This window comes from Colletotrichum navitas (genome assembly GCF_030913465.1).
Source record: "Colletotrichum navitas strain CBS 125086 chromosome Unknown LY79scaffold_97, whole genome shotgun sequence".
In the NCBI taxonomy this organism is placed as follows: Eukaryota; Fungi; Ascomycota; class Sordariomycetes; order Glomerellales; family Glomerellaceae; genus Colletotrichum; species Colletotrichum navitas.
Window position 1 is genome coordinate 49,697 of NW_026850643.1, and position 22,622 is coordinate 72,318.

Consider the following 22,622-nt stretch of genomic DNA (forward strand, 5'->3'; position numbering starts at 1 on the left):
CCTGGTCTCGGCTGCAACGCCGGGCATCGGCTAGAAGATCAAATTCCCCGCCATGTAAGGCAAACAGGGCTCTACCATCGCCGTCATAATTGTCGCGTGAGGAAGCCTTACCGCTAGTCACTCATTTAGAGCCAAAGAGATTACCGTGCTCCAAGACACCAGCCGGGCTGTGTGCATAGCCAAGACACATACATCAGCAGCTTCTGTGCTTTCCGTGCTTACCCGTCCGCCTTGGTCTCAATTGAGCGAGGCCGAACCGGCTTGGCCAATCTCATAGGCGACGCATCTGCGTCTTCATGAAAGCGGAGAAATGACAAGTTTGAAGAGTCGCGCCCCCTTTAGAACGGGTGTGATCCGTTAAGATCTTGTCTTCAGTGATGCGTATCACGTCAAAAAAAGGTCTACACTAGTGTCCTAGGGACTTTTTCACGTGTATCTGTCTGTCTATTGATAGTCGGTTGCTGTCTTTACTCCGGAGCTAGCCAGTGTACAGCATACCAGCAACGCTAGCAGATGTTAGGGTCGATAGAACGCCGGCAAACAGGGCTGACAGTGCAACGCGGGAGACATCACCGGCACGGCCCGGGGCGATCTGTGAGAGGACGCCGATCTGCGTGCCGAGAGATCCGATATTGCCGAAGCCCTAGGTACGCACAATTAGCAATGCTTCCATAACGAGTCCCAGAATGGCTACTTACACAGCAAGCGTACGTGGCAATAAGCTTGGATCGAGGAGACATGGAAATATAGGGCTCAACGTTGCTCGAAAGCGAGCTGAAGGCGACAAACTCGTTCGTGATGATCTTGATGCCAATGAGCTCTCCCACAACGAGCAAGTCCTGCTTCGGGACCCCAAGACACCATGCAACCGGGTAGAAGACGTAGCCCAAGATGAGCTGGAGCGTCAACGGAGGATTGTCGATGCCCAAAAACTTGCCGAACCATCCCAGGATGCCGTTGATGAGGGCGACAAACGAGATGATGCAAAGGAGAGTGGCCACGATCATGCCGGCCACCTTGAGACCGAACCAGGCTCCGTTGGCAAAGGCATGGATGGCGTTTGCAGCCTTCTCCTCGTCATCGGGGACCGTGATGCTACCCTTTGTGAGACTCTCCTCGGTTTCGGGGTAACGAAGCTTCGAGACCGCAATACTGGCCGGGATCGACATGACGCACGACGAGACGAGAACTTGCGCGTCGAGGCCGAGGCCAATATAACCCACCAGCACAGACCCCGCAATCGTGGCAAAGCCACAGGTCATGACCTGGTGGATCTCGGAGAGGGTGAGATACGGCACGTAGGGCTTGATCAGCATCGCCGACTCGCCCTGTCCGATGAACGGGGTTGCCGTGGCCACCACCGCTTCCGCGCCCGAGACGCGGAGGGACCAGAAGAAGAAGACGGCGAACTTCTTGATGAACCACTGCAGCAACCCGCAGTGATACAGGAGCTGGACCAGCGAGATGAAGAAGATGATGGCCGGGATGACGGAGATGATGAACCACGTTCGGGTGGGGACTTCCGAGTCGGTCAAGAACTCGAGTCCGTCCTTGGCGAATCCCAGGAGCGTACGAGCCATCTCGGAGATGAAGGCGAAGATGTCATAGCCGACGCTCGTCTTGAGGACGAACACGGCAATGATGAACTGGGTCAACATGCCTCCGATGACAGTGTGCCAAGGGATCTTCCTCCAGTCGCGGGACGTGAGAGTGAGGAGACCGATCATAAGTAGCAGACCGAAGAGGGAGATGGCCCGGCTGGCGCGGGTGTTTTCTCCTACCTCTTCGGGGATCATGGACCCAACCAAGAAGACGCCGATGGTGAGAAGCGCAGCGAGAGGCTGGTGCAGCTTCTTGGGCGTCAGGTCGTAGACCCTGGCGACGGTGTGCATCCAGACGAAGCGCAAGGGCACCATGACGGCGGAGGCGGGGAGCCAGAGGGTGACGATCCGGATGGTGATGGCGAGGTAAACCAGGAATGGCTTCAGCCAGCCGAGCCTGTCGCGTTGGAAGACGAGGCCGACAATCCACCATCTGTTCGCATTGGTCAACCGATGCCTGTCCCAAGGCATCTGAGCATGCGGATCTCAACAGATAAAAACTTACGCCGTGAACAGCATCCACACGAAGACGTGGATTGGAAGCTTGAACTTCCGGTAGAACCTCAGCCACTTCGCCCGCTTGCTCTTCGAGTCTCGCATCGAGTCCGTCTGGTTGGTGCCGACCTCCACGTCGCTCGTGTCGGCGTCAGCGGCCGCGGCCGTGGCAGCGGCTTCGCTGTCCTTGGCCAACGGCTTTGCCATCTCGACGCCCTTCGGGAGAGGCGCACGACCCACTTCCAACTCGCCGGCCCCGACGTCGTTCTCGGGCCTGCCGTGCTTCTCGGAGCTGACCTCGGTGGCAGACCAGTCACCACCCGGCGACGCTGTAGGGGCGGAATGCATGATTGCTTGTGCCGTAACCCTTCACAAGATGTCGATGAGAAGGTGGTGAGCAGGTCGAGGTTTCGGTGAATGAGTCCCCCCCTTTTAGAAAAAATTTGGTAGTTGTGGGGAGTAATAGCGGGCCATCGTCACCTTAACCGCGGGTGGCGATCCAAGCACGATGAGGCCATGATGTAAGGAGGGGAAAGGCCAGTGCGAGCAATGTACCCACCGAGTGATGAGCCACCGGTGTTGAACGATCAACCGAGTACGATGGCGGCCCGTCGATGGCTGAGTTGGCCGAGTACCTAGCAAGTATTAAACGGTGCGAGACACAGGCTAAATCCGGTCATACGATCACCTTGGCTTATAGGTACTGGTATATATACATCCATCCACCCACCTGTCAACCTGTCCGGCTGCCCTGCTCTGTGGAGAATCGACATCGTTTCACGCATGTCGGCAGTTTTCTCGTTGCACCCAACCGCCTTGACCCGAGTCGGCCCGTTTCTCCATTCAAGGTTATAGGGGTGCGGCGCTACACAATCTGGACTCAGTTACGAGTACAATGCGGTCTACACAACTAGGATCAAGCTAGAGTATCGCGAAAAGCTCCGCAAGGGTCGACGGCGTGTTGTACCTCGGCTTCTCAACGAGGGGTCCCCAGTGATGTGCTGTTCGCCCACCAAAGCCAGCCAAAGAAGACGCTTCATAGGAAGACAGATTGTGCAACTCGAGAAAATGCAATTCCTGGAATGGTGCATCAAAGTGTGAATGGACGTCGCTGGCGGAAAGACATATTTTAAGTTGCAGAGCTGCGGCGTAAACCTTAACTTCGCCACGCGTCCAGTCATTTATATTATGTAATCTCATTACCACACATGTTGCAAGGGTCTTAGTAAGTGTGTGATGAAGATGTCCTCAGCCTACGATTTCTCCATGAAAGCGTTGGGCTAGGCGTCGAAGGGGCTTTTCATTGCGTATATTGTAATCGAATCGACCAAAGCTTGGTCTGCCGGAATATCATAGGGTTAGGGTGGAATTACAGGCGAGAACACGGTCAAGCCTAATCCTGATGTCCAGCCCCTGCACTGCTATTTTGCCTGTATCTCCATACTAATGTGGAGTAGGTAACTGAGACAAAGTCAGTTGACAATTGGGGTCTCCAAGGATATCAGTAAGAGACCGCAGACGAGAGAGGGTTGTGGTTGACCTAATAACATTTGGATAATGCCGCCTCCACTTACACATCTCGCCACAATATCAAGAGGAGTTCATGTTCTAAACGGCCTCACCATTTCCCTGCACCAGATGTTACATCTGCCTACCGGCGCACAACCTCTGGCACCTACCTCCCCTGGGAATGCCACGCACCCTCTCTCGAGTGTGCCGTCCCGCATCGTTCGATACGTCTAGTTTTCGATTGGGCTAAACCTTGCTCCAGCGTAAGAGAACTGCAGCCGCAATTACGGGCAGCACGCTTGCCAGTTCACCCAGGCCCGCAAACTCGGGTGGGATTCTTGCGTTGACGAACGCCCCGGCCCCAAGGAGGATAGCGAACAGGTTGTAGACGAAACTCCAGCCAAAGTTGAAGGCGATCCTGTGAATTGCCTTCTTGCTAATGCTGATGATGGTGAGGATGCCGGCCAGGCTGGGCCGCAAAAGAATCACGTCTGCGGCGGACTTTGCAACGTCGGTGCCCTCGTTCATGTGCACGCCAATCGTAGCCTGAGCCAGTGCAACTGCGTCGTTGGTACCATCCCCACAAAAGATGACGACTGGTTCTCTCAAATTCCTCTTCGGAAACTTGTGGGTGTTGGTTCCAACGCGAGGACACAGCAGCGTCTGGATGTAGGCTTGTTTGTCCCCCGGGGTGCAACGAGAGCGGACGTTGGTCTCAGGAATGCCCAGTTGAGTAGCAGCTGCCCGAACGGCGCCATCGTCGTCTCCAGAGAGCACATGAACCGCAATCCCGGAGTTCTGTAGTAGTGTAATGGTTTCCAAGGCATCAGGTCGAATGTAATCTTCAAGGCCAAACACCGCAGCTAGGGCACCGTCGATGGCGAAACAGAATGCTGTGTAGCCCCTGGAGAGGATGGGCTCTACTCTAGGATCTGTGCAGAACCCGAGCCATCGCGAATTACCTGCCTGAATTCTACGGCCAGAAACGAGGGCCTCAACACCTTTCCCAGTCAGGGTCTTGGGGTCCGGTACCGCGGAGGCCAATACACCGCTGGCCCTGAGATGCGCCGCGACAGCGGCAGACACGGGATGCTTGATGCTACCAACAAGGCCGAGGATCAAGGACTTGGATGACTCTGCATCATCAGTGATGTAGTGATCTTCCGCAATGGTCAGTTTCCCGTCGGTGATGGTTCCAGTCTTGTCAAAGACGACGTGTGAGGTCTTATAAGCGACCTCGATGCTGTCGGCAGACTTGAAAATAACACCTCGCTCCGCGGCAACACCGCTTGCAATCACTATAACCATTGGGACAGCCAGTCCAATAGCACATGGACAGGATACGATTAGAACTGTGATGGCGTAAGTAACGGCCTGGATTGTCGCCTCGGAGCTGGACTGTTTGCGGATAGCAATGCCGACGGCGATCCAGATTGAAAAGGTTACGGCCGTTATGGTCACAACCACTGGTACGAAGTATGACGCTGCTCGATCGGCGATGTCTTGAATTTTGGGCTTAGAGAGCTTGGCCTCGTCGACCATACAGGCGATAGTGCTGATGGTGTTGTCGCCCGGGAGGCGGGCAAGGCGAACCTTGAGAGTGCCGGAACCGTTAACAGACCCGGCAATCAGCGCAGAACCAACATGTTTCTCGACTGTCTTCGATTCTCCGGTCATCATGGACTCGTCAAGCTCCGAGGAGCCCGAGATCACCGTCCCATCAGTCGGAACTTTACAGTCAGGCAGAACCTTGAAAATGTCACCGTATTGGAGGAGGCGTGCGTCGATTTCTTTCTCATTGCTTGACTGGTCAATAATCAACGCTGTAGAGGCTTGCAGCGACCGAATCGAGATGGATTCTACGGCCTTTTGACGCGCCAGGGCACTGACGTATCGACCGACCATGATGAGCGTGACGAGCAGTGTGCTTGTCTCGAAAAACTCTCCGGTCGAGAGAGGGTTGTGAGAGACGAGGAAGCCGAAGGACACGACAGAAAAGATGTACGCAGCGCTTGTGCTCAAAACAATCAGCAAGTCCATCTCGATGACTTTCGAGAAGACCAAACTCTTCAGAGCCGTCGGGTAGAATGGACCGGCCACGACCACCTGTACGATAGTTGCTAGTGCCAGAGATGCGGAGCCGTAAGCAACATCCCTCTCGGGAAGAGGAGCCCAAGCCATGACGAGGACGGGGATGGTCAGGGCAATCGAAAGCAAGGTGGTGAATCCCATGTTGCGGACATGTTTACTCCCGGCTGCCAACGTGGGGTCGGCGCGAAGCGGCGCCAGCCTGACGGGAGTATCCCATCCCTTGTCAAGTAGGTCACGGGCCCCGATGATTTCTGCGTCGAATTCGACATGGACACTTGTCTTGTCTACTACGCGGATGTCTGTGACACCCTCTGGCCACGGCTGGTTGATAAACTCCTGAGGGTTGCCGGGTGTGAGAATGTCGATGCTGGCGCCTTGGCTGTTTATCTTTTCGCACCTGAACTCGGTTGTTCTCTCAAGGTGTTTAATGATCTCGGCCACCGAGCCAGCTCGCATATCCAAGTCAAATTCGGCGCGAGCCAGCACTAAGCTAGTCTTGAGGTTCTTGACGGCGTTGACAGTGGCGAGTGTTCGTCTGAGTTTGGTTTCACAGCCAGTGCAAGTCATGCCGGAAATACTGAGAATGATATGCTCGTCTCCTGATAGTCCATGCTCAACGTCAACAATCGCATCGTTGGCTACTCGCTGAAAGGTTCCCGTCGGAGCGTCTTCCGAATCATTGGCCTCGCAGCAAAAATCAGCGCAGGGTGCCGCGATGCTTGAAACCTTCGGTTTGGCGCAGCATCCATCAATGCAGCCATCGCCCTTGGCTATATTGCTTACGGAACGGGAACCTTCCTTTCCTCCGGTACGTGCATTCGAACCACGGGCAACAGTCGCCGCTGTCCCAGCACAACGTGTGTCGGTAGAGGTACGAGATGCAGACCGTTTGATCGAAGGGCCTAGGAGCTTCTGGGCGGGTCGTTCGCGGGGAACACAGCATGTTTCTTGCCCAAGGGCAAGCAGGGCCCGGCAGATGCAGCCCAATGCCTCGAGCTTAGCCTGGTATGTTTGGCGGACTGTACGTGCGTGGCTACGACACGGTATTCCGCCTTCGCCGCCTGTGCAAGAATCGTCGTCGCCAGCAGATGCTACAAGGTTCATCAGATGTGCGACCGATGTGATTCCGGGAAGAAGTGCTTACCTGTGAGCGAGCGTCGGGGAGTTGGCGAGGCCATCTTGCTGGCGCATTCGCGAAGAGCGAGGCGGTCAATGCAGGTTGAGTCGCAGCAAGGGAGCGTCTTGCCCTCGCAACAACTTGTAGTTTTGTCCTCCGCGTCCTCTATGGAAAAGGTCGAAGACGAGCAGCAATCCTTTTTGCAGCTATTGACGGGCTCCGGATTGGAACCGCAGCAATCAGCGTCGAGGTCTTTTTCAATGACCAAGTCACATTCATCCTGTTTCCCAATCTGGGAGGTGCAGCAGCCCTTCTTGCAATCTTCCTGAATTAACGGCTGCGGCGTATACCGTCCACCCTTATCATTGGCGAGCTGGGGTTGGCAAGCATTGACTAGCTTGACATCGTCGTCTGAGCCACAGCACATCTGCTCACAGCCGTCTTGAGACATGGACTTGGGAGAGAAACCGCTGTCTACCGTTTCTCCCTTGGCCACGCAATGTTGCTTTTCACCGTCATCCTTGTTGAATTGATCCTCGATAGCATCCGGCGCCTTGATGCTGGCCTCGTTCGTTATGTCGCTGGCTGGGCTACAGCAGGGGTTCACGAAAGTGCCGACATCTACTTTCGGAGTAACTTGCCAGTCTCGAACAGCTGACTGGGTAGATCCATGTCGTATGGTGTCAGAAGCGGATGGCGATGAGCAGCAGCCTTTCTGGCAATCGTCCCGTTCGTCGCGACCATCGCCAAGCATGTCCTCAACACCACAGCAGTCATCCGGGGTTTCGGCCAATCCAGCGCAAGGAACCGAATCGTTGCAGGGATTCTCAACCTCATGATTAGATCGAGTAGGGGTCGATGAGGGCTTAGACTCTGAAGAGACAGGCTGGTCGTTTGGGGGGCTACAGCACCCCGATCCACAAGCCATTGTGGTGAGCCTTCTCGCCTTATAATCCCTTTGTCTTGAGTAAAACTCTATGATGTGTTGTGGTCCTCGTGCGTGAAACAAAGATGAGATGGCACCTCAGTGAAGGACGGACACCTTTTGGAGGTCGGCTTCGGAAGCAGGCACGTGCCGCCTTAACCCACATGAGCGGTGTGGGTCGAAGGTGATTGGCCTTGAGTTTCAGCCACACTCAAGAGGCTCCACTTCGGCATCACCAATGTACAAGCCACACTGTGGCTGCGTAAAAGAATATCTCTTGTTTGTAGCTTCCTAATTACATCTATGCTTTGTGTATCTATGATTTAGAGGAAACAAATTAGCAGAGTTCACTCATATAAGTTATTATCCCTACTAGAATCAATGGCTAATCGGATAATCCGAACTGATAGTGGCTGTACTGTTGTTTCTATCACACTATCACTGGCCAACTGAAAGTGCTCCTCACTGTGGCTGAGGGAGCAGTTCCACCGCCGCCACTTCATGACTGGGCCAGCAGTACGCCTCCAATTCTATCTCGTATCGAGTTTTCGCTTATATTGACTTCACGCTGTGGTGAACTCACTGAAGTGTAACTTTGTTTCAGTGCAAAATCATGTCATTATTACGACTATTGAAACAATATCAGTTGGCTTCTTACCACTGAATCACTCTGTTATTAAGCATGTGTTTCTGTGCACCCTCATCTACTGCCTCTACTTTGGGTACCTCAGTTTTGCACTTGGACAAGCAGTTCTGGAGCGACGTACCGAGAGTCTACTAGTACACATCCTCAAAACTCAACTGGGTTGGAAAAAACCGAGTATAGCACCGGAGAAAATGTATTTCTGCTAGCAAAGGTTTTATGAAATTATACAAAACAACTGGCAATCTATTCATCAATCCCTTTTGTAATATGAAATCGTGTCGAGAGAAACCAGGGATGACGTTTTTAGCGTACTCTAAGTGTTTTTAGCGTACTCTAAGTGATTTGTGGCCCTTCTTGCTTGTTTTTCCAGAGGGCGTTCGGAGTCTCTTCATGCTGTGCTCTAAGTCGGCTTTGTATGTAGGCCCGCGACTAGTAGGTGTTGGTGATCCACAGGACGTGCTGTTCAAAACAGATGCTTTGTGAGAAACAATGCCCCTTGAGGGCGACACAGATCTTGAAAGTGACGTGCTCTCAACTTTCTCGTCAGAATGAAGAAACCCGTTGATCTTGGACAAAGCCGAGCCTCGGCGGTGGGAGCGCGCTGCGGAGCTGTATCCAAACTTGCGGCTAGCCGTTCCCTTGCGAAGCTCACCAAATGTCATTTCCGGGTTTGTTTCTCGCGTCGGAACTAGGGAGCCTTCGTAAGCTGCACTGTAGAGTGGCAAAGATCGGACGCTGATATACTTACAGTATCGGGTGCATTCCGCGCAGCAGCCGTGGTCACATGTTTTGGCCGCACCAGTAGGCGTCCCGTCAGGGTCCTGGTCTAGCAACAACCTCGTACACCAACCCTGGTCGTTGGGTCCCTGACCACATTGGCAACATGTCCAGGTCCCACCTAAAGCCTTGAACTGGCAGTTGAGAAGGGGGCAGTCAGCATTGCTGGGCTGACCTATAGCGTAGCTTAGGTGCGTGCATGGAGTCTCGACTCCAGTTTCGAGATCGATTAGGGCCGAGGGGCAATAATGCCAGTTGATTGAAGTGTGTGAGCAAGGATGCCATCGAGGGTGGCCGTGACACATCGTGAATGTTGTGATATGAATTTATGCTCGTGATATTGCGGGTTATAAGATGATAAAAATGATTTTCTCAATATTGTTCGTTGTGACCAGTGCTAGTCAGACCACGAAGATGAGAAAGGCTTGCAATGATTCCAAGCAGCGCGTTTCATCTTATATACGCTGTCTTGTGACTTGTTTGATCAGGATTACTTCCACATGACGTTTCCAATCCATACTTACGGTATTGCAATGGTCGCTATTCTGCTTAGCCCACTCACTGACTCCTCACTTGGTTTCTTTTTCTACATCAATGACACACCTTCTCTTCTCGCCAGCCATCTCGAACATCATCACATCGTCTCATTCCCCTGTTCTCATCACCACTCCACCGGTAGTGAGGCTTGTGCAACACGATCTCACAACTGGTCCCAATTGATTGCTTTTGGAGCACCTGATGTTTCGGAACCGCATGCTGGCTTAGTGGAACTGTGTAAGCACCATGGGTTGCACCCCTACTCAGGAGCGGGAAAACGCCAACCGAGAAGCCAGTCAGGCCGCTTCATGGTGTAGCCAAGGGTACCTGATGATGCCAATGGCGAGGTTAGAGGGGGATCCCATACGGGTAGCCGCAGTCTGTGTCATACCGATCCATCCAGTATTGGATCTTGGCGATCACCACCTCACCCCTGGTGTAACCCGCCTTCCCTGGGTCCATGGGAGAACTTATTCCACGAGTTAACAAGTAAGGATAGCTCAATCCGCGGTCCCAGAGGCCTGGATATTGAGATCTCGCTTACAGTGTGGCAACAATCACCGTCTCGTATTGGCTGGGCCATTGGTGCCGCGATAACTCATGAGACCATACCGGAGGTGAGGATGGCATCGATTCTTGCCATAGCCAATCGCATTCTCGCCAAATTGAGCGTGATTACGGATAGTGGTATGGGTCACAAAATGTCTCTAGGGCTGGATCGAAATGGGAGGGTGCAGGATCTGGGGCTGAAGATGGACATTTTCTCTAGCGTTGATTACTTGACCCCGTCAAAAGACCCTATGTCGATCTATAGATCTTGATGTTGGCCTCTGTTTAAGCTTTTGTCGGTGTCATTGCCTTGACACCACAATACCCCGATATATAATCGTGACCACTGTTCAGGAGATTTTAATGACAAGCAGATACAATCAAAGTGTGAAAAGACTACCAAAGGTCGACGGCAATTCTCAGCCCTCAAGACTCTTTCATTTTGTGATCATCAGTACTAGTGGATAGGATTGATGAAGTTATTTTTCTGACAGCTAACCATGACGCATAAAATGCTAATTTCGGTACTGATATGCATGGTTTTCTACCCGATGGATTAAGCGTCAAACAGTGAACCTGAGATTAAGCCCACACCCCGTAATAGCTATAGTACATAGCTCTTAAATCATGTGGCTTCCATCATACAACTATTCATCTCTGCTTCGGACTTTGAGTAATCAGCCGTCGATAGCGGCAGTACAAGCGTTGCAGCAAATATGCTCACAGCGATACTCTGTCCCGTCAATTATCATGACGCAGCTACATCTGCCGCCATCGTTCCAACCCTTTCCACACCAGCAGCAGTTCCAACACCGGTTTCGTTTTTCGTAAGGACAATTTTCCAAAGGGCATTCTGGCATTGTGTAGCCCGAAGGAGGCGGAAAGGTTATGTTCCGCTGACTAATTTCTCTGCATGTCTTGCGGTTGAAGGGATCTTTTCTTGAAGGTGAGGGTGCCCTTGAGCAGTGGTTGACCTGGGTCTGGACGTGCTCACACGGCAGCTTGTAAGAGATGATGTTGCACATTGCCGCTGGTTCTGTGTTTCGAAACTTTGGTGGTTGTAGGGGTGCGAATTCAGTAATAGATGACTTGAAGACTTGATAATACGTGCTGATTTGAGTTGTGCCCTGAAGGTCGCAACCAAGGAAACTTGAGGAAACGCGTCTGCGATATCGGTGACAAGCTTCGATCAGTTCAAAATGCCAGGAATCTGTTTCTATCTTTATAGTTGAAAAGCATTCGCATGAAGATGGGCGAGATCTAAGGGGAAGCTCGGCAGACCGTCCCGGATCCCGCTGTGTCGAACCATGATCCTCGACCATATGACGAAATAGCCGTACTGAAACCCCTGCTTGATCGCCAGGAACCAGCAATACTACCGGTACTAAGAATGAGGCTGAACGACTCAATAAACAAAGGTACAAATGGCTGACTCGTAAATTGTATGATGTGTTCAAGGAATCAAATAGTCTTAAGGTCTATTGACAAGAAAACGTGGCAGCCAGGTTGGTGATATGTATCAGGGACCGAGTTCGGCAGTCCAGGGCTTGTGGCTAGGTACGGTCGAAGTATCACTGGCAGCCTCATAGTGATAAATCTACAGCAAGGTAGTCACTCATTTCAATGGCATGAAACATGCAGTTGGAACAGGAATAGGTCGATTAGTCTCTGGTGTTTGGTGTGTCGTAAGGCTCGCAAGCCTCTTCGCTTCTATCTTCCAGCCTTTCCCGATTATCGGCCAGCCTGAAAGCTGGTTACGAATAGACCGCATCTACCTGTCGACCATGACCTGGCAAGGTGGATCTTTCGTTCCTGACTAGGCCTCTCTTAGCCTTCTGTACTACCACAGCCCCGTTCTTGGAGGGCTAGCTTCAGGTGAAGACTAAAGTACCGTGGATATGGAAGCCAAGAGGTGCCGAGAACGCGAAATTGCCAGTCAATAGGGTGAATATCAGACACCCGCACAATGGAGATCGGTATCATGTGCCGTTCTTTTGAAAGATGCCGAGACACTCGTTGGATAGCCCTCATCATTCTCTTTTGGGTCATAGCCTGTGGTCATGTATCAGCCCGGCTGGCTCAATTGTCCTTCTGTTGTGGGGTCGTCAAGTTTCGGTGTCTGATGTACAGTTTTGGCAGACACGGTGGTAACAGAAAGTATCCGGACTTTTCTTCATCTTGTGTCGACACCACCGGAGTGAATTGCTTCCACGGCTGCATTGGCAACAGATCCACTGTCCGTTAAGCTCCTTGAGACGACAGTTTCCGGAGCTGCAGTCAGGCGACATAAGACAGCCTCCAGTCGCACAGGGGTTATCGAAATCAATCGACTGGACCGGATCATAAGAGACGCGCTCGCAGGGAGTCTGGGCCGTGCCGTCGGAGTCCTTCTCAGCATCCAAGCAAAACTCGTAATGGACCACATAATCGATAGGGCGGGCGCATGGCTGAACGTGGTGGTGATGTAAATAGGAATAAGTGCACATTGTTTCTGTTTGTGGGGGAAAGAGGTTTTGAGCTAGTCTTGCGAAGGCTGACGAACTGCAGTACGAGGTAATTCTTCCCTCTTTGAGTCCACTCTACCAGAGAATATATGAAACGATAATTAGAATGGACATAAGAAAGCCGATGAAACCGATCACGATGGGCGCAAATTCCGTGGCTGATCGAGTGCTGCGGTAACACAGAGATATCGATTCCCGAAGGATGCTGCAAGTGACTGCAGGAGAATTGAGTCCTCTCGAAATTCGGGCTGCTGTCGAACTAGGGTAACCGAATTCGAGGAGACAAAAGCTGGCTTGTGGCAATGTAAATAAGATATGAGTGAGGACAAAAGACTAGAAGCTGACTGCATGAGCAAGACAATAAGTATCGAGACTTAGGCGAACGTGCTTCAATATTATTTTTGTAGTAGTCTGTTGCTCGTTAGTATATTGTGGTAAGAACTCATGACATGCAGGAGTGCAGCATTGTTGGTCTTATACGAAGCTCTGCAGCATACCCTCTTACTAGCTCACCAACGGACAGCGGCCATCCTCCTTACCCTGAAGGAAGACACACGTGAACCTCAATATCAAAGCTGCCCAATACCAAAAGTTCGGGATCCAGTCACCGCATACCGTTTTTGCTACTCCTGTGGACTCCGAAGGATGACACGACTTGCCTGCCACACTTCAATACTTTGCCGCCACTGTCAAACCCATGGCCCCCATTCACCATCCTTCCGGAGAATGATAAGCACGTGGTGTATCCAAGCTTGTCGGTTTTGTACAGAGAACCTATGGCTTGAACGGCCAATAATACCCAGTAATTCGAGACAGAGATCCACAGTTGTAACGGCAGGTGATTCCGAGAGGACTCACTTCTGGCTGTCCATATGGAAGCTACCTGACCAAGGCGCGGTAAAAGGTCACAAGAAGTAGTTTAATCCGAGATTCCACGAGGGTCTTCTCCATTTGTGAAGCCGATTTCCATGGCTCGTGAGCCAAGATGTCTTGCAAGTGGCTTCATCCTTGCTCAGAAGTATTCCATGCGCATTCTAGAATGTCGCTGACACCGTTGCGTTGCCCATTTTCAAAACTAAGCAAGCGTAATGCATAATAGTGTCAAGTACGCTAGTATAGCTTTGTTAAAGAACTGACTTCGCAATAGCATATAGTACTCTCGTCTGCTCTCACACTCGTCTTCTAGTTTACCGAAGTGACTCTATATACGCCCAATATGACTCTGACAGAACGTGAAGTAGGAGATTGATGGTTTTTGTTTATTAGTGCACCGACAGCCACCACGCAAGTCAGCAGTGTTAATAGCGAATCCAGTGTGCCGAATATACCCCCACAGAAACAAAAAGGTGACATGAACTGAGTATGAGCTCCTATTTGCTTGAACCGTACCGAACTAAACATTCTCCGTTTGAGCGAGAAGAGTTTTCGATCCTGGTGTTATCAGCGTCGCTCGCCACGGCATGCATGCCTTCATCCGGTGTCTCGGATATTGCATCGAAGACACTGTACTTCTAATGGGAAGTTCTCAAAAAGCTTCTGGTACTAATATCGAGGCATAGCTTATTTTCTAGGCTTAGTTGACATTCAGAGAACAATCCCAAAGATGATTGATAGTGATCATTGAAAATGTTGAAAAGTCAGCGTTCATCATGCCATGGAATTTGTGTAAGTGGATAATCGAAATAAGAGCTTTTGTGGACATACTTCAACCATGTCGGCCTTGTACAGCATAATGGTAAGCGGTCCGACCGGGTGTCTTCTAGCAGAACAGAAATGACGCCTACCAATTCAACACAGCTGGATAATTTTGCATGGGTCAGGTAACACTGGCAAGGCACATTCTGCTATCGAGAAATTTGTGCAGTCGCTAGACATTCAATAAACCAGAGCCACATACGGACTGTCAACTTGCGCCATGAGGGAAGAAGGCTGATGGTTGGGTGAACATTCATGCAAATAAAATCTAGCCCGTTTCCTTCTTTCGTCTGTTCTTGATCGATGTGTAAGCCACCTCGGTCGAGGCTGTCGGGAACTCCTCAGTAAGCATCACCTCCCTAGACATCGGGCCCGAACGAACTATCAAAACAGGAACAAATGCCGAATAGAAGTTACACGATAATGCACGAGCTTATAAAAATGCCAGTAAGGCCGTGGCTTTCCGTGGGTTGCACATAGCCAAGCCCGAACTCGAGCTTCGGCTGTAAGCTCAGCTGCAAGGGTAACAAGACCGAATTCGACACATATAAGCGACCCGAGCTCCTAATGGACACCAATGACCCACCCACTTCAATGTATCAGTCCAATAGCCCGATACCGATTGAAGGGTTACGGTCGAATAGCCTGCAGATGCTGCACGATCAGGTAGGCAAATGCAGCTAGGTGATATGAGAGCCAGAAGCTTGCATGTATCGTACCACGAGGGCGTTTGAACCATATTGCAGCGTACTTCAAAGGGTATCACAATAGCTTTAGGCTTGAGACGCATAGGAGTACAAAGCCAAGGAGTCTCATTATCGGATAAAGCTCATATATTGGAAAGCCCAAGAGATTTAGCGTTGTTCATATCGGCCGATTACCCATCGTGGCTTTTTGTGATAGGGTCATGGTTTTGTTACCTTCTCAATGTCGGTTAATGATGACTATCTTGCATACAAATCACCTCGTTCCTACTGAAACATTGGGTGTTCGTGGTGCTACTCGCCCAGATAATGGGTCTAGACCGGCCTCTCCGATGGAGCTTACTCTTACAGTTGTTATCTCTTGCACAAAACATAAAGGAAGGCTGACGGGTACTGCCATGAACAACAGGACCAAATCAAAACATGAAGGGCTTTCATTCTTAGTAGGATTAAAAAGGCAAAAGTACCAAGAGGTAAAAGTATAAAACTATGGACAATATAGCCATTGTGCTAGCACGCTTTGACGAATCTGTCGTGAAACGCCACTTTCAGGACCGAGGGACTTGTCGCGAATGCAAGTTCACACTGAAATAGGTCGTTTGACCATTTGGGGGCAAAGTCGACTACACAGACAGCCCTGGCATCACCTGACAACAACAATGCAGCAGCGGTTTCTGACGCCAACATCAATCTGCCCTCAGACTGACTTTCCATCTGAAGAACCCGACATCACTTTAACAGAGTCGGTTATGATCTCTAGTAATAGGCACCCACATATTGGCGCATGCCGCGATAGCCGGCCCTCTCCAGTTCATCATACAAGAGCACAAAAGCAGCCATCCAGTTGACACAAAATTGTAGGGGATTGAGTCAAAATAACATAAACCGTGATCGATCCATGAAGCAAGTGAGTCTCGCCTTCAGATATCAGAAGGTTTTCTACGATGAAACTGAAATATTAATGAAAAGATTTCGTCTGCATCATGTGGGCAAAAGAACAGTTCAATAAGCAGATGCAGACTTTCGCCATAAGATTCTTCTCGCTTGTAGCGTACAGGTAAAACAACAAAGATCTTAATCATTCCAGTCTCGACCTTTCCCGTTCGGCTGGCTCGAAATATCATTAGGGTAGGATGACTTGAGAGCACGAGATACTGAAAAAATTCAAATGAAAGACACAGCCATCTAGTCCCGTGCGGCCGGGTTGCCCCTCACCCGAAGTTACACAACCAAGGGTCTCACGGAGCCTGCTCCAGCCACCGCTCGCAATAACATTGTCAAATGTAAGGTACTTCCAATTTTGTTATTTTATTCAACAGCGTCTGAAAGTCAAACCCCCAAGGTCTTCTTGCAAATAGTAGTTTGGGTTCATAAGTTCCACCTCAAACCCATTATATATTTCTGTGACGTTAATGAGTTGTTCGTAAGCGGATTGTGGCATTGGTATCATTTATCGCTTATATAGCAAAAAAATGCGTTTTGAGGCTGAACCGAGGCCTATCATGATACGGACCACCATATATAACTGCAAATCCGGAGGGCCACGCCAATCCATTCCAGTTCAAGACCATCGCGACTCTGATTTTGCACGTCTCAAGCTAGGGAAGAACTTGGTAACCTCCCTTGAAAAGCTAGTGTCTAGCCTATCTGACAAATAAACTCCTTCCACAGTTACATATAAAAGCTTGGATTTGAGCAAGCCATCGGAGGAGTTCCTTTATGTATAATCAGGCTTTGATTGTCTTTCCCATACTCGCAGCGGACCTACCTCCTAGAAAACACCAGGCCAAGATATTGGCCCTGCGACATATTTGGGTTATCATCATAGATGCCGCCCAATTCTTATTCGGCTCTCCATCCTTTGGAGATGTAGCGCAGTGCCGTTTCGGAGGCAGGCCCAGCTTGCTCCATATTGATACTTTGACGAAGCATGGACATCCCATTTTCACTCGTCTCGGCAGCAACATTGTCAAATTCGTTTGCAACTACACGCTGACGACAGGCTTCAAATCATGCAGCACACCTGACAATAGGAGTTGCTGGCTGCGAGACCCAGACACAGGAGAAGAATATAATATAAACACAGACTACGAGACCAATATACCTCAAGGCATCACCCGCATATACCATCTCAACGTCACTGACGGGGATATCAATGCGAACGGCCTAGATTCAAACGGAGCTAAACTGTTCAACGACCTTTGGCCTGGGCCTCTTATAGAAGCCTGTTGGAGAGATGAGGTTGGGATTCATGTTCACAACAAGCTAGCTTACAACGGAACCAGTATTCATTGGCACGGTATTCGACAGAATCAGACTATGCACATGGACGGTATCAATGGAATCACACAGTGTCCCATCGCTCCGCAAAGCCACTTCGTGTACAAGTGGAATGCCACGCAGTATGGCAGCTCATGGTATCATAGCCACTATTCAGTGCAATATGCTGATGGACTACAAGCACCTATAGTAAGTGATTTCTGGTCCTCCTTGATGCATTCAGGTCCTTCGCAGGCACTTGCTGACTTGGTTCGGTGGTAGGAAATTCACGGACCAACATCTTTCCCATACGACGAGGCCATCGAGCCAATCACCGTGACTGATTGGGGTGAGTTGCAGCCAGAGGCCACTATCATTATGTATGCTTGCAAGTGATACTAAAGGCTAGGCACTAGCAAACAATAGTGCGTTCGAGAATATCCATCCGGGCCGAAAGCCGGATAGGGAAGATATCTTACTGGGTGGGCTGGGAAACATAGTCCGATTCACGGGTGGCAAGACCGCAAACACGACTGAGATCCCCCGAGGCTATGAGGTCTGGTTCGACAACATCAAGCCCAACCCTGCGACGCGGGCCAAGCGCTATCTGTTGCGTCTCATCAACACGTCTTTTGATACCACCTTTGTATTTTCCATCGACAACCACAACTTCACTGTCATCGAAGCCGACTTCGTTCCGGTCAAGCCATTCAATGCAACTTCGAGTCTCATTGCCATTGGCCAGAGGTGCCATGTTATCGTGGAAGCCACGCCAGTGGTCAACAGCTCGTACCCCTCTGCTAACCCATTGCCCGATGACGGCAACTACTGGATTAGAACATGGGTCGCCGACCGCTGCGGCGTTATCTTGAAATACATAGGCGACAAGGAGAATTACATGAAAACGTGCATCCTGCGATATGAATATACCAGCACCGTCGAGCCTAGCACTACAGCGTGGGAGGTAAGCCCGGACTGTTCTGACACAGCCATCAATAATCAGATCGTGCCCGTCGTGCCTTGGACAGTTGGAGATGGTGCATACGGCCAAATAGCCGTACTCCTAGCCGACGGTTTGGACAGGGCTCCCTAGCAGGGCCCGGGCGGAGGGACGGATACAGCTAACCGGTACAAACGTCGGTAAAGAAGCCGCTCCCTCCATAGGTGCCGTCAGCTTTCCCAAGATACTTGACCATATAAGCCTGGAAGCATTCCAACGGCACTTACCCCGTGACAGGCAGTCGAGGGGATAATTTAGCTCAGTCGACATCCTAGCTCGAGTCCTGGTTCGCCAAGACCGTTGCTTCCTAGTTGTTTGTCGAAACTAGATTACATGGTAAACAACTGGCCGGATCACAACCCATGCCCCCCCCCTCTCAGACCAGTCCCCACACAATGGCTCTTTCAGCTGGTGTCCACTAGGCCTGCACGCATATCTCTCACCCATTGTTTGTACTGGCAACATGGACCCCGACCAATCAGCGCCGGGGCTTCGGGTGGTGGGTGTGGTGACCGCAAACTAAGGCATATCAAGGCTTATACGGTAAGGCTTACCCTGCGGACCGGTGGCGGCGCTGACTGCCATTCCTTCGATACGTGGAGGCACAAACGGCGCGTAAATCCCTCTTCGCTTGGACAAGTGCTGAAAATAGGCTGACGGGCGGGCGAGCATACAAGTATCCCAGAGGATAACGATTCGCGGCCCTCTGTTCCTCTACGAGACAGCATGAAATTGACTGCGACCGAAAGAGTCACGAGCAAGAGTGAGCATGGATGAGATGTGTGAGCTGGCCGCGGATTCCCTCGAATGGGTCTCTAGCTGGTGGGCTACGTTGCGCGCCAAGCACCTAATGGGGTGTATATCAGCGGCGGTCCTGCAAAAGTGCCTCCATCAACTCCCACGAAACCTGCAATCGTACATCGAGAATATACCCAAGTCCGCCCGGGCCCGTCCGCAGCCGCCCGCGATGCCGTCCGGCTCCTTCGCCAGATTCCCCGACCTCCCGCCCGAGATCCGTCTCAAGATCTGGGACGAGGCGGCTGCCGGAACGTCGATGCACATCTTCGACGTCTGCTTCCCCTCGTGGCGTGACAGCGGCCGCAGCAAGCGCGCCTTCCTCGGCGCCGACGGAGCCATGACGAGGAGTAACCACGACAGATGGACTAAGTACAGCGAATGCGTGTTCCTCGACACCCTGGAAGTCGGGCCGGCGGAGCTAGCACGGCAGACGCGCGTTGCGCGACACGCATACGATCCATCCGTGTACAGACTCCGTTCAACGATGCGACTGACGTGCTCCGAAGCGTCGGCGGCAGTGCAGAGGAGGATGAGCAGCAAGAGCGTCAACACGGTATACCTCCCGGGTCGAGATAGAAGGATCGAATACGACAACGACAACGATGTGCTGTTCTTACGATTTAGAGACGGCGGAGCAATTATGAACCTGACCGACGGGGTGCTGTTGGGCGAGTTCGAGGCGTCTAGAACAAACGAACTCACCGAGCTGCTAGAGGGCCCTTGGAGTGTCGAGATGGCTGAGACGCTGCGCGGTGCGGGGCGTATCGCCCTCGACGTCGCGGAGGCATGGGCCCCGCCGGCGATCGGGGCGGTGGTCCACGAGGAGGCGGCGTACTTGGCTTGTTGTCTGCAGCAAGGTCTCCAGGTGCTATACCTGGTCGACCACTGCCACGGGCATTGCACGCGATGCAAGCGGCACAACATCAGGGCCGACCAGCTTCAGACACGCGGGCCTCTGTACCGACAGCTGCAGAGTCGGGATACGGACGGCGCCATGATTCGGGCGCCGGAGGTCATACACGGCGTCGGCAAGACGTATCGCGAGGTGTTCGACTTCGAAGGGCTCGGCTGGTCGTATGAGCACCCGAACTATGTTTTTGCGGCGGCAATGGATGAGATGATACGGAGCCAGCAGGCGGACGCGGATAAGCAGGCTTTCGAGGGGGTAAAAGTGTTACTGGTCGAGGATGACGAGGTGGAAGGGGTAGACACAACCATGCTGATGGACTGCAGGTTGGATAGCGCCTCGAAAAGGTTCGCCGGGGAGGCCCCGAGCTTGTGTCTGCGATGGTCATCCTGATGCGAGAGTAAGCAGAGCCACAGAGACAGGTACTCGGATGAGGGGTAAGCTGAGAGATAGGCGGATGTTGCAGCAAATGCCGAGGGAAGATGGAGCTGACGTGTGACGACGAACCGCACCTCACGGCGAGCCAATGAGGCGATCTGGAGTGGTTGGAACACCTTGTATTACTATCGTCTCCGGCAAAGAGACTTGACAACAAACGTGGCCGCCGTCAAATGTTGGCAAAACGTGCTGGAGCCCACCGGCTTTTTTGTAACTGGGAATACCTTTTGACGCCGTACTATGCATATATACCACACACAAAGCTCGAAAACCCCACATGATTACCCCGCTAGAAACTGTGCAGATGTTAGCAGATGCTCATGAATGGACGCCAATGTCGGCCCCCGCCCCCCTTGCCGGTGAAGGATCGAAAGCTTACCGTATCTCATAGGAACCCGCCCTCGTCATGTACCGCACCCACTTGACACTCGAGTAGTTGCTCTTCTCAAACACCTTTAGATACCTCACCAACAGACCCGAACTCGTAAACATCAACAGACTGAAGTTGAGGCTCAGCGGCGGGCGCGACCAGGCACGCTGGTTCGTCATGCTCGTCAGGATGGCCTCGGCGCTCAGGACGAACTCGCTCTGGCCGGTGAAGCGGCCAATCTTCCAGACAATGTTGTTCTCGCTGGGCTCGTACTTGGCCTTGCCCTGGGTGCAGCGCTCGGTGATCTTGGCCGTGTTGAGCGGGGTGGGGATGCGGACAACGACGTTTGTGGCAAACAGCTTGGAACCGAAGTTGGCCTTGATGCCGATGCTGTACTCGACCTTTGTGCGGCCGACCTCGTTAACGATGGCGTGGACCTTGAAGGGCAGGTTGACGTTCTCGGTGGCGCGGTAGCGCATGAGCTCGAACTCGCCGTCGGGGGGCACGAAGGAGATGATGCGGTCGCTGTCGAACTTGCCGAGCTTGACGCACTGGTGGAACTGACAGTCCTCGAGGGTGACACTGCCGGCAGCGGCCTTGGTCGCCTTGGTGCCCATCCTGTTCCCGCTTGGCAGGCTCAGGAGACCGTCGTTGTCGAGGAGCAGGCGGTCGTTAAGGCCAAATTTGCACTCGGGGGTGCCCGATAGGTAGGCGCGCATGACGATCTGGCCGGTGACGTCGGCGCGCAGGACGGCGCCAGTCGCGGACATGAGGAGGTTGACGTCTTCGATCACGTCGACAAAGGCTTCATTCTTTCTGTACTTAACATCGGCCTTGCGCCACGAGAGCGCGCCCGTCGCCTGCATTGTGATCTTGGCCGAGTCCTCGGCGGCGCGTTCTGACTTGACGCCTTCGGTGGTGATGTACATCTTGAGGGTGTCGGTTTCCGTGTTTTGAGGGTAGCCAAAGTCGATGATCTCTGCGGCGGAAGTGTCAGTGGGGGGAAGGGGCCGAGTTCCAGTTCCGGTGATGACATGGACGGAGGGGGGAGGTGATGGGAATTTCGGACGCACCATCGAGCAGCTCATAGACAAGCACGAAGTTGTTCTTGACAGCCTCCTCGTCAAACTTGCCAAAGTAACCCCTGCCCAGAGCGATCAGGCGATAGAGAAACTCGAAGACCAGGGCGGCATTGGCATTGCTCTTTGTGATGGCCACTAGGTAGATGTTTTCATGCTTGACATGGCTAAAGGTTGTGCTGCCGAGGGTGAGGATGGGAGACCGGACCTGGGCGTTCGAGATCACTTGAATCCGGAAGACGTCGGCAAGCCTGGGTCTGCAGTCGTTGCGAAAGGCGCGGAAGATGAGGTTCTCGCCCTTTTGGTTGAAGATGAGGATTCCGGACAGCATATTGGCGATGACCGGGGGGGCGAGTGCGCGACGGGAGCGACCACAGGGGATTGAAGGGTTGGTCGGCGACTCGGAGACGCGAGGACGCTATTGGTCGAGATCGAGGTCGAGGTCGAGATGGTGGTGGTGCTGCTGCTGCTGGTGTTTCGAGGATGGTCGCGGGGCGGAACAGGCAGACGGACGGAGGGACGGAGGGACAGACAGCGGGGACTGCGACGGAGTCTCGGTCAACCGTCAGGGGGAGCTCTCGACTGATCGAGGTGACGGTTTCGGGCACCGTGGAAATTCTG

At 52.2% G+C, this 22,622-nt stretch overlaps 9 protein-coding genes across 9 annotated transcripts; 3 read left to right on the forward strand and 6 right to left on the reverse strand.

Annotated features, from left to right (window-relative positions):
- Nucleotides 1–478: 478 nt before the first annotated feature.
- Nucleotides 479–2,444, reverse strand: LY79DRAFT_583820 (NupC family nucleoside transporter; the record flags this gene model as incomplete). The annotated part of the gene is made up of 3 exons (XM_060560358.1): nucleotides 479–643; nucleotides 699–2,034; nucleotides 2,107–2,444. The coding sequence occupies 3 exons, from the start codon at nucleotides 2,442–2,444 to the stop codon at nucleotides 479–481; spliced, it is 1,839 nt and encodes a 612-aa protein (XP_060408835.1).
- Nucleotides 2,445–3,851: 1,407 nt separating this feature from the next.
- Nucleotides 3,852–7,741, reverse strand: LY79DRAFT_583821 (copper-translocating P-type ATPase; the record flags this gene model as incomplete). The annotated part of the gene is made up of 2 exons (XM_060560359.1): nucleotides 3,852–6,787; nucleotides 6,841–7,741. 2 exons carry the CDS (start codon nucleotides 7,739–7,741, stop codon nucleotides 3,852–3,854), a joined length of 3,837 nt encoding a protein of 1,278 aa, XP_060408836.1.
- A 966-nt stretch (nucleotides 7,742–8,707) lies between these two features.
- On the reverse strand, nucleotides 8,708–9,466 carry LY79DRAFT_594083 (uncharacterized protein; the record flags this gene model as incomplete). The annotated part of the gene is made up of 2 exons (XM_060561643.1): nucleotides 8,708–9,072; nucleotides 9,133–9,466. The coding sequence occupies 2 exons, from the start codon at nucleotides 9,464–9,466 to the stop codon at nucleotides 8,708–8,710; spliced, it is 699 nt and encodes a 232-aa protein (XP_060408837.1).
- Nucleotides 9,467–10,924: 1,458 nt separating this feature from the next.
- LY79DRAFT_526202 (uncharacterized protein) lies at nucleotides 10,925–11,272 on the reverse strand (the record flags this gene model as incomplete). Its single annotated transcript, XM_060555816.1, has 1 exon — nucleotides 10,925–11,272. One exon carries the CDS (start codon nucleotides 11,270–11,272, stop codon nucleotides 10,925–10,927), a length of 348 nt encoding a protein of 115 aa, XP_060408838.1.
- Nucleotides 11,273–12,352: 1,080 nt separating this feature from the next.
- LY79DRAFT_526215 (uncharacterized protein) lies at nucleotides 12,353–12,733 on the reverse strand (the record flags this gene model as incomplete). The annotated part of the gene is made up of 1 exon (XM_060555819.1): nucleotides 12,353–12,733. The coding sequence occupies one exon, from the start codon at nucleotides 12,731–12,733 to the stop codon at nucleotides 12,353–12,355; it is 381 nt and encodes a 126-aa protein (XP_060408839.1).
- Nucleotides 12,734–15,288: 2,555 nt separating this feature from the next.
- Nucleotides 15,289–16,777, forward strand: LY79DRAFT_662934 (uncharacterized protein; the record flags this gene model as incomplete). Its single annotated transcript, XM_060562831.1, has 4 exons — nucleotides 15,289–15,623; nucleotides 15,947–16,057; nucleotides 16,340–16,433; nucleotides 16,749–16,777. Exons 1-4 carry the CDS (start codon nucleotides 15,354–15,356, stop codon nucleotides 16,775–16,777), a joined length of 504 nt encoding a protein of 167 aa, XP_060408840.1. The 5' UTR covers nucleotides 15,289–15,353.
- Nucleotides 16,778–16,869: 92 nt separating this feature from the next.
- On the forward strand, nucleotides 16,870–19,000 carry LY79DRAFT_697981 (multicopper oxidase-domain-containing protein; the record flags this gene model as incomplete). Its single annotated transcript, XM_060564866.1, has 3 exons — nucleotides 16,870–17,619; nucleotides 17,692–17,758; nucleotides 17,826–19,000. 3 exons carry the CDS (start codon nucleotides 16,870–16,872, stop codon nucleotides 18,500–18,502), a joined length of 1,494 nt encoding a protein of 497 aa, XP_060408841.1. The 3' UTR covers nucleotides 18,503–19,000.
- A 376-nt stretch (nucleotides 19,001–19,376) lies between these two features.
- On the forward strand, nucleotides 19,377–20,507 carry LY79DRAFT_526275 (uncharacterized protein; the record flags this gene model as incomplete). Its single annotated transcript, XM_060555823.1, has 1 exon — nucleotides 19,377–20,507. The coding sequence occupies one exon, from the start codon at nucleotides 19,377–19,379 to the stop codon at nucleotides 20,505–20,507; it is 1,131 nt and encodes a 376-aa protein (XP_060408842.1).
- A 420-nt stretch (nucleotides 20,508–20,927) lies between these two features.
- Nucleotides 20,928–22,332, reverse strand: LY79DRAFT_673795 (AP-2 complex subunit MU; the record flags this gene model as incomplete). Its single annotated transcript, XM_060564222.1, has 2 exons — nucleotides 20,928–21,901; nucleotides 21,996–22,332. The coding sequence occupies 2 exons, from the start codon at nucleotides 22,330–22,332 to the stop codon at nucleotides 20,928–20,930; spliced, it is 1,311 nt and encodes a 436-aa protein (XP_060408843.1).
- Between the last annotated feature and the right edge of the window lie 290 nt (nucleotides 22,333–22,622).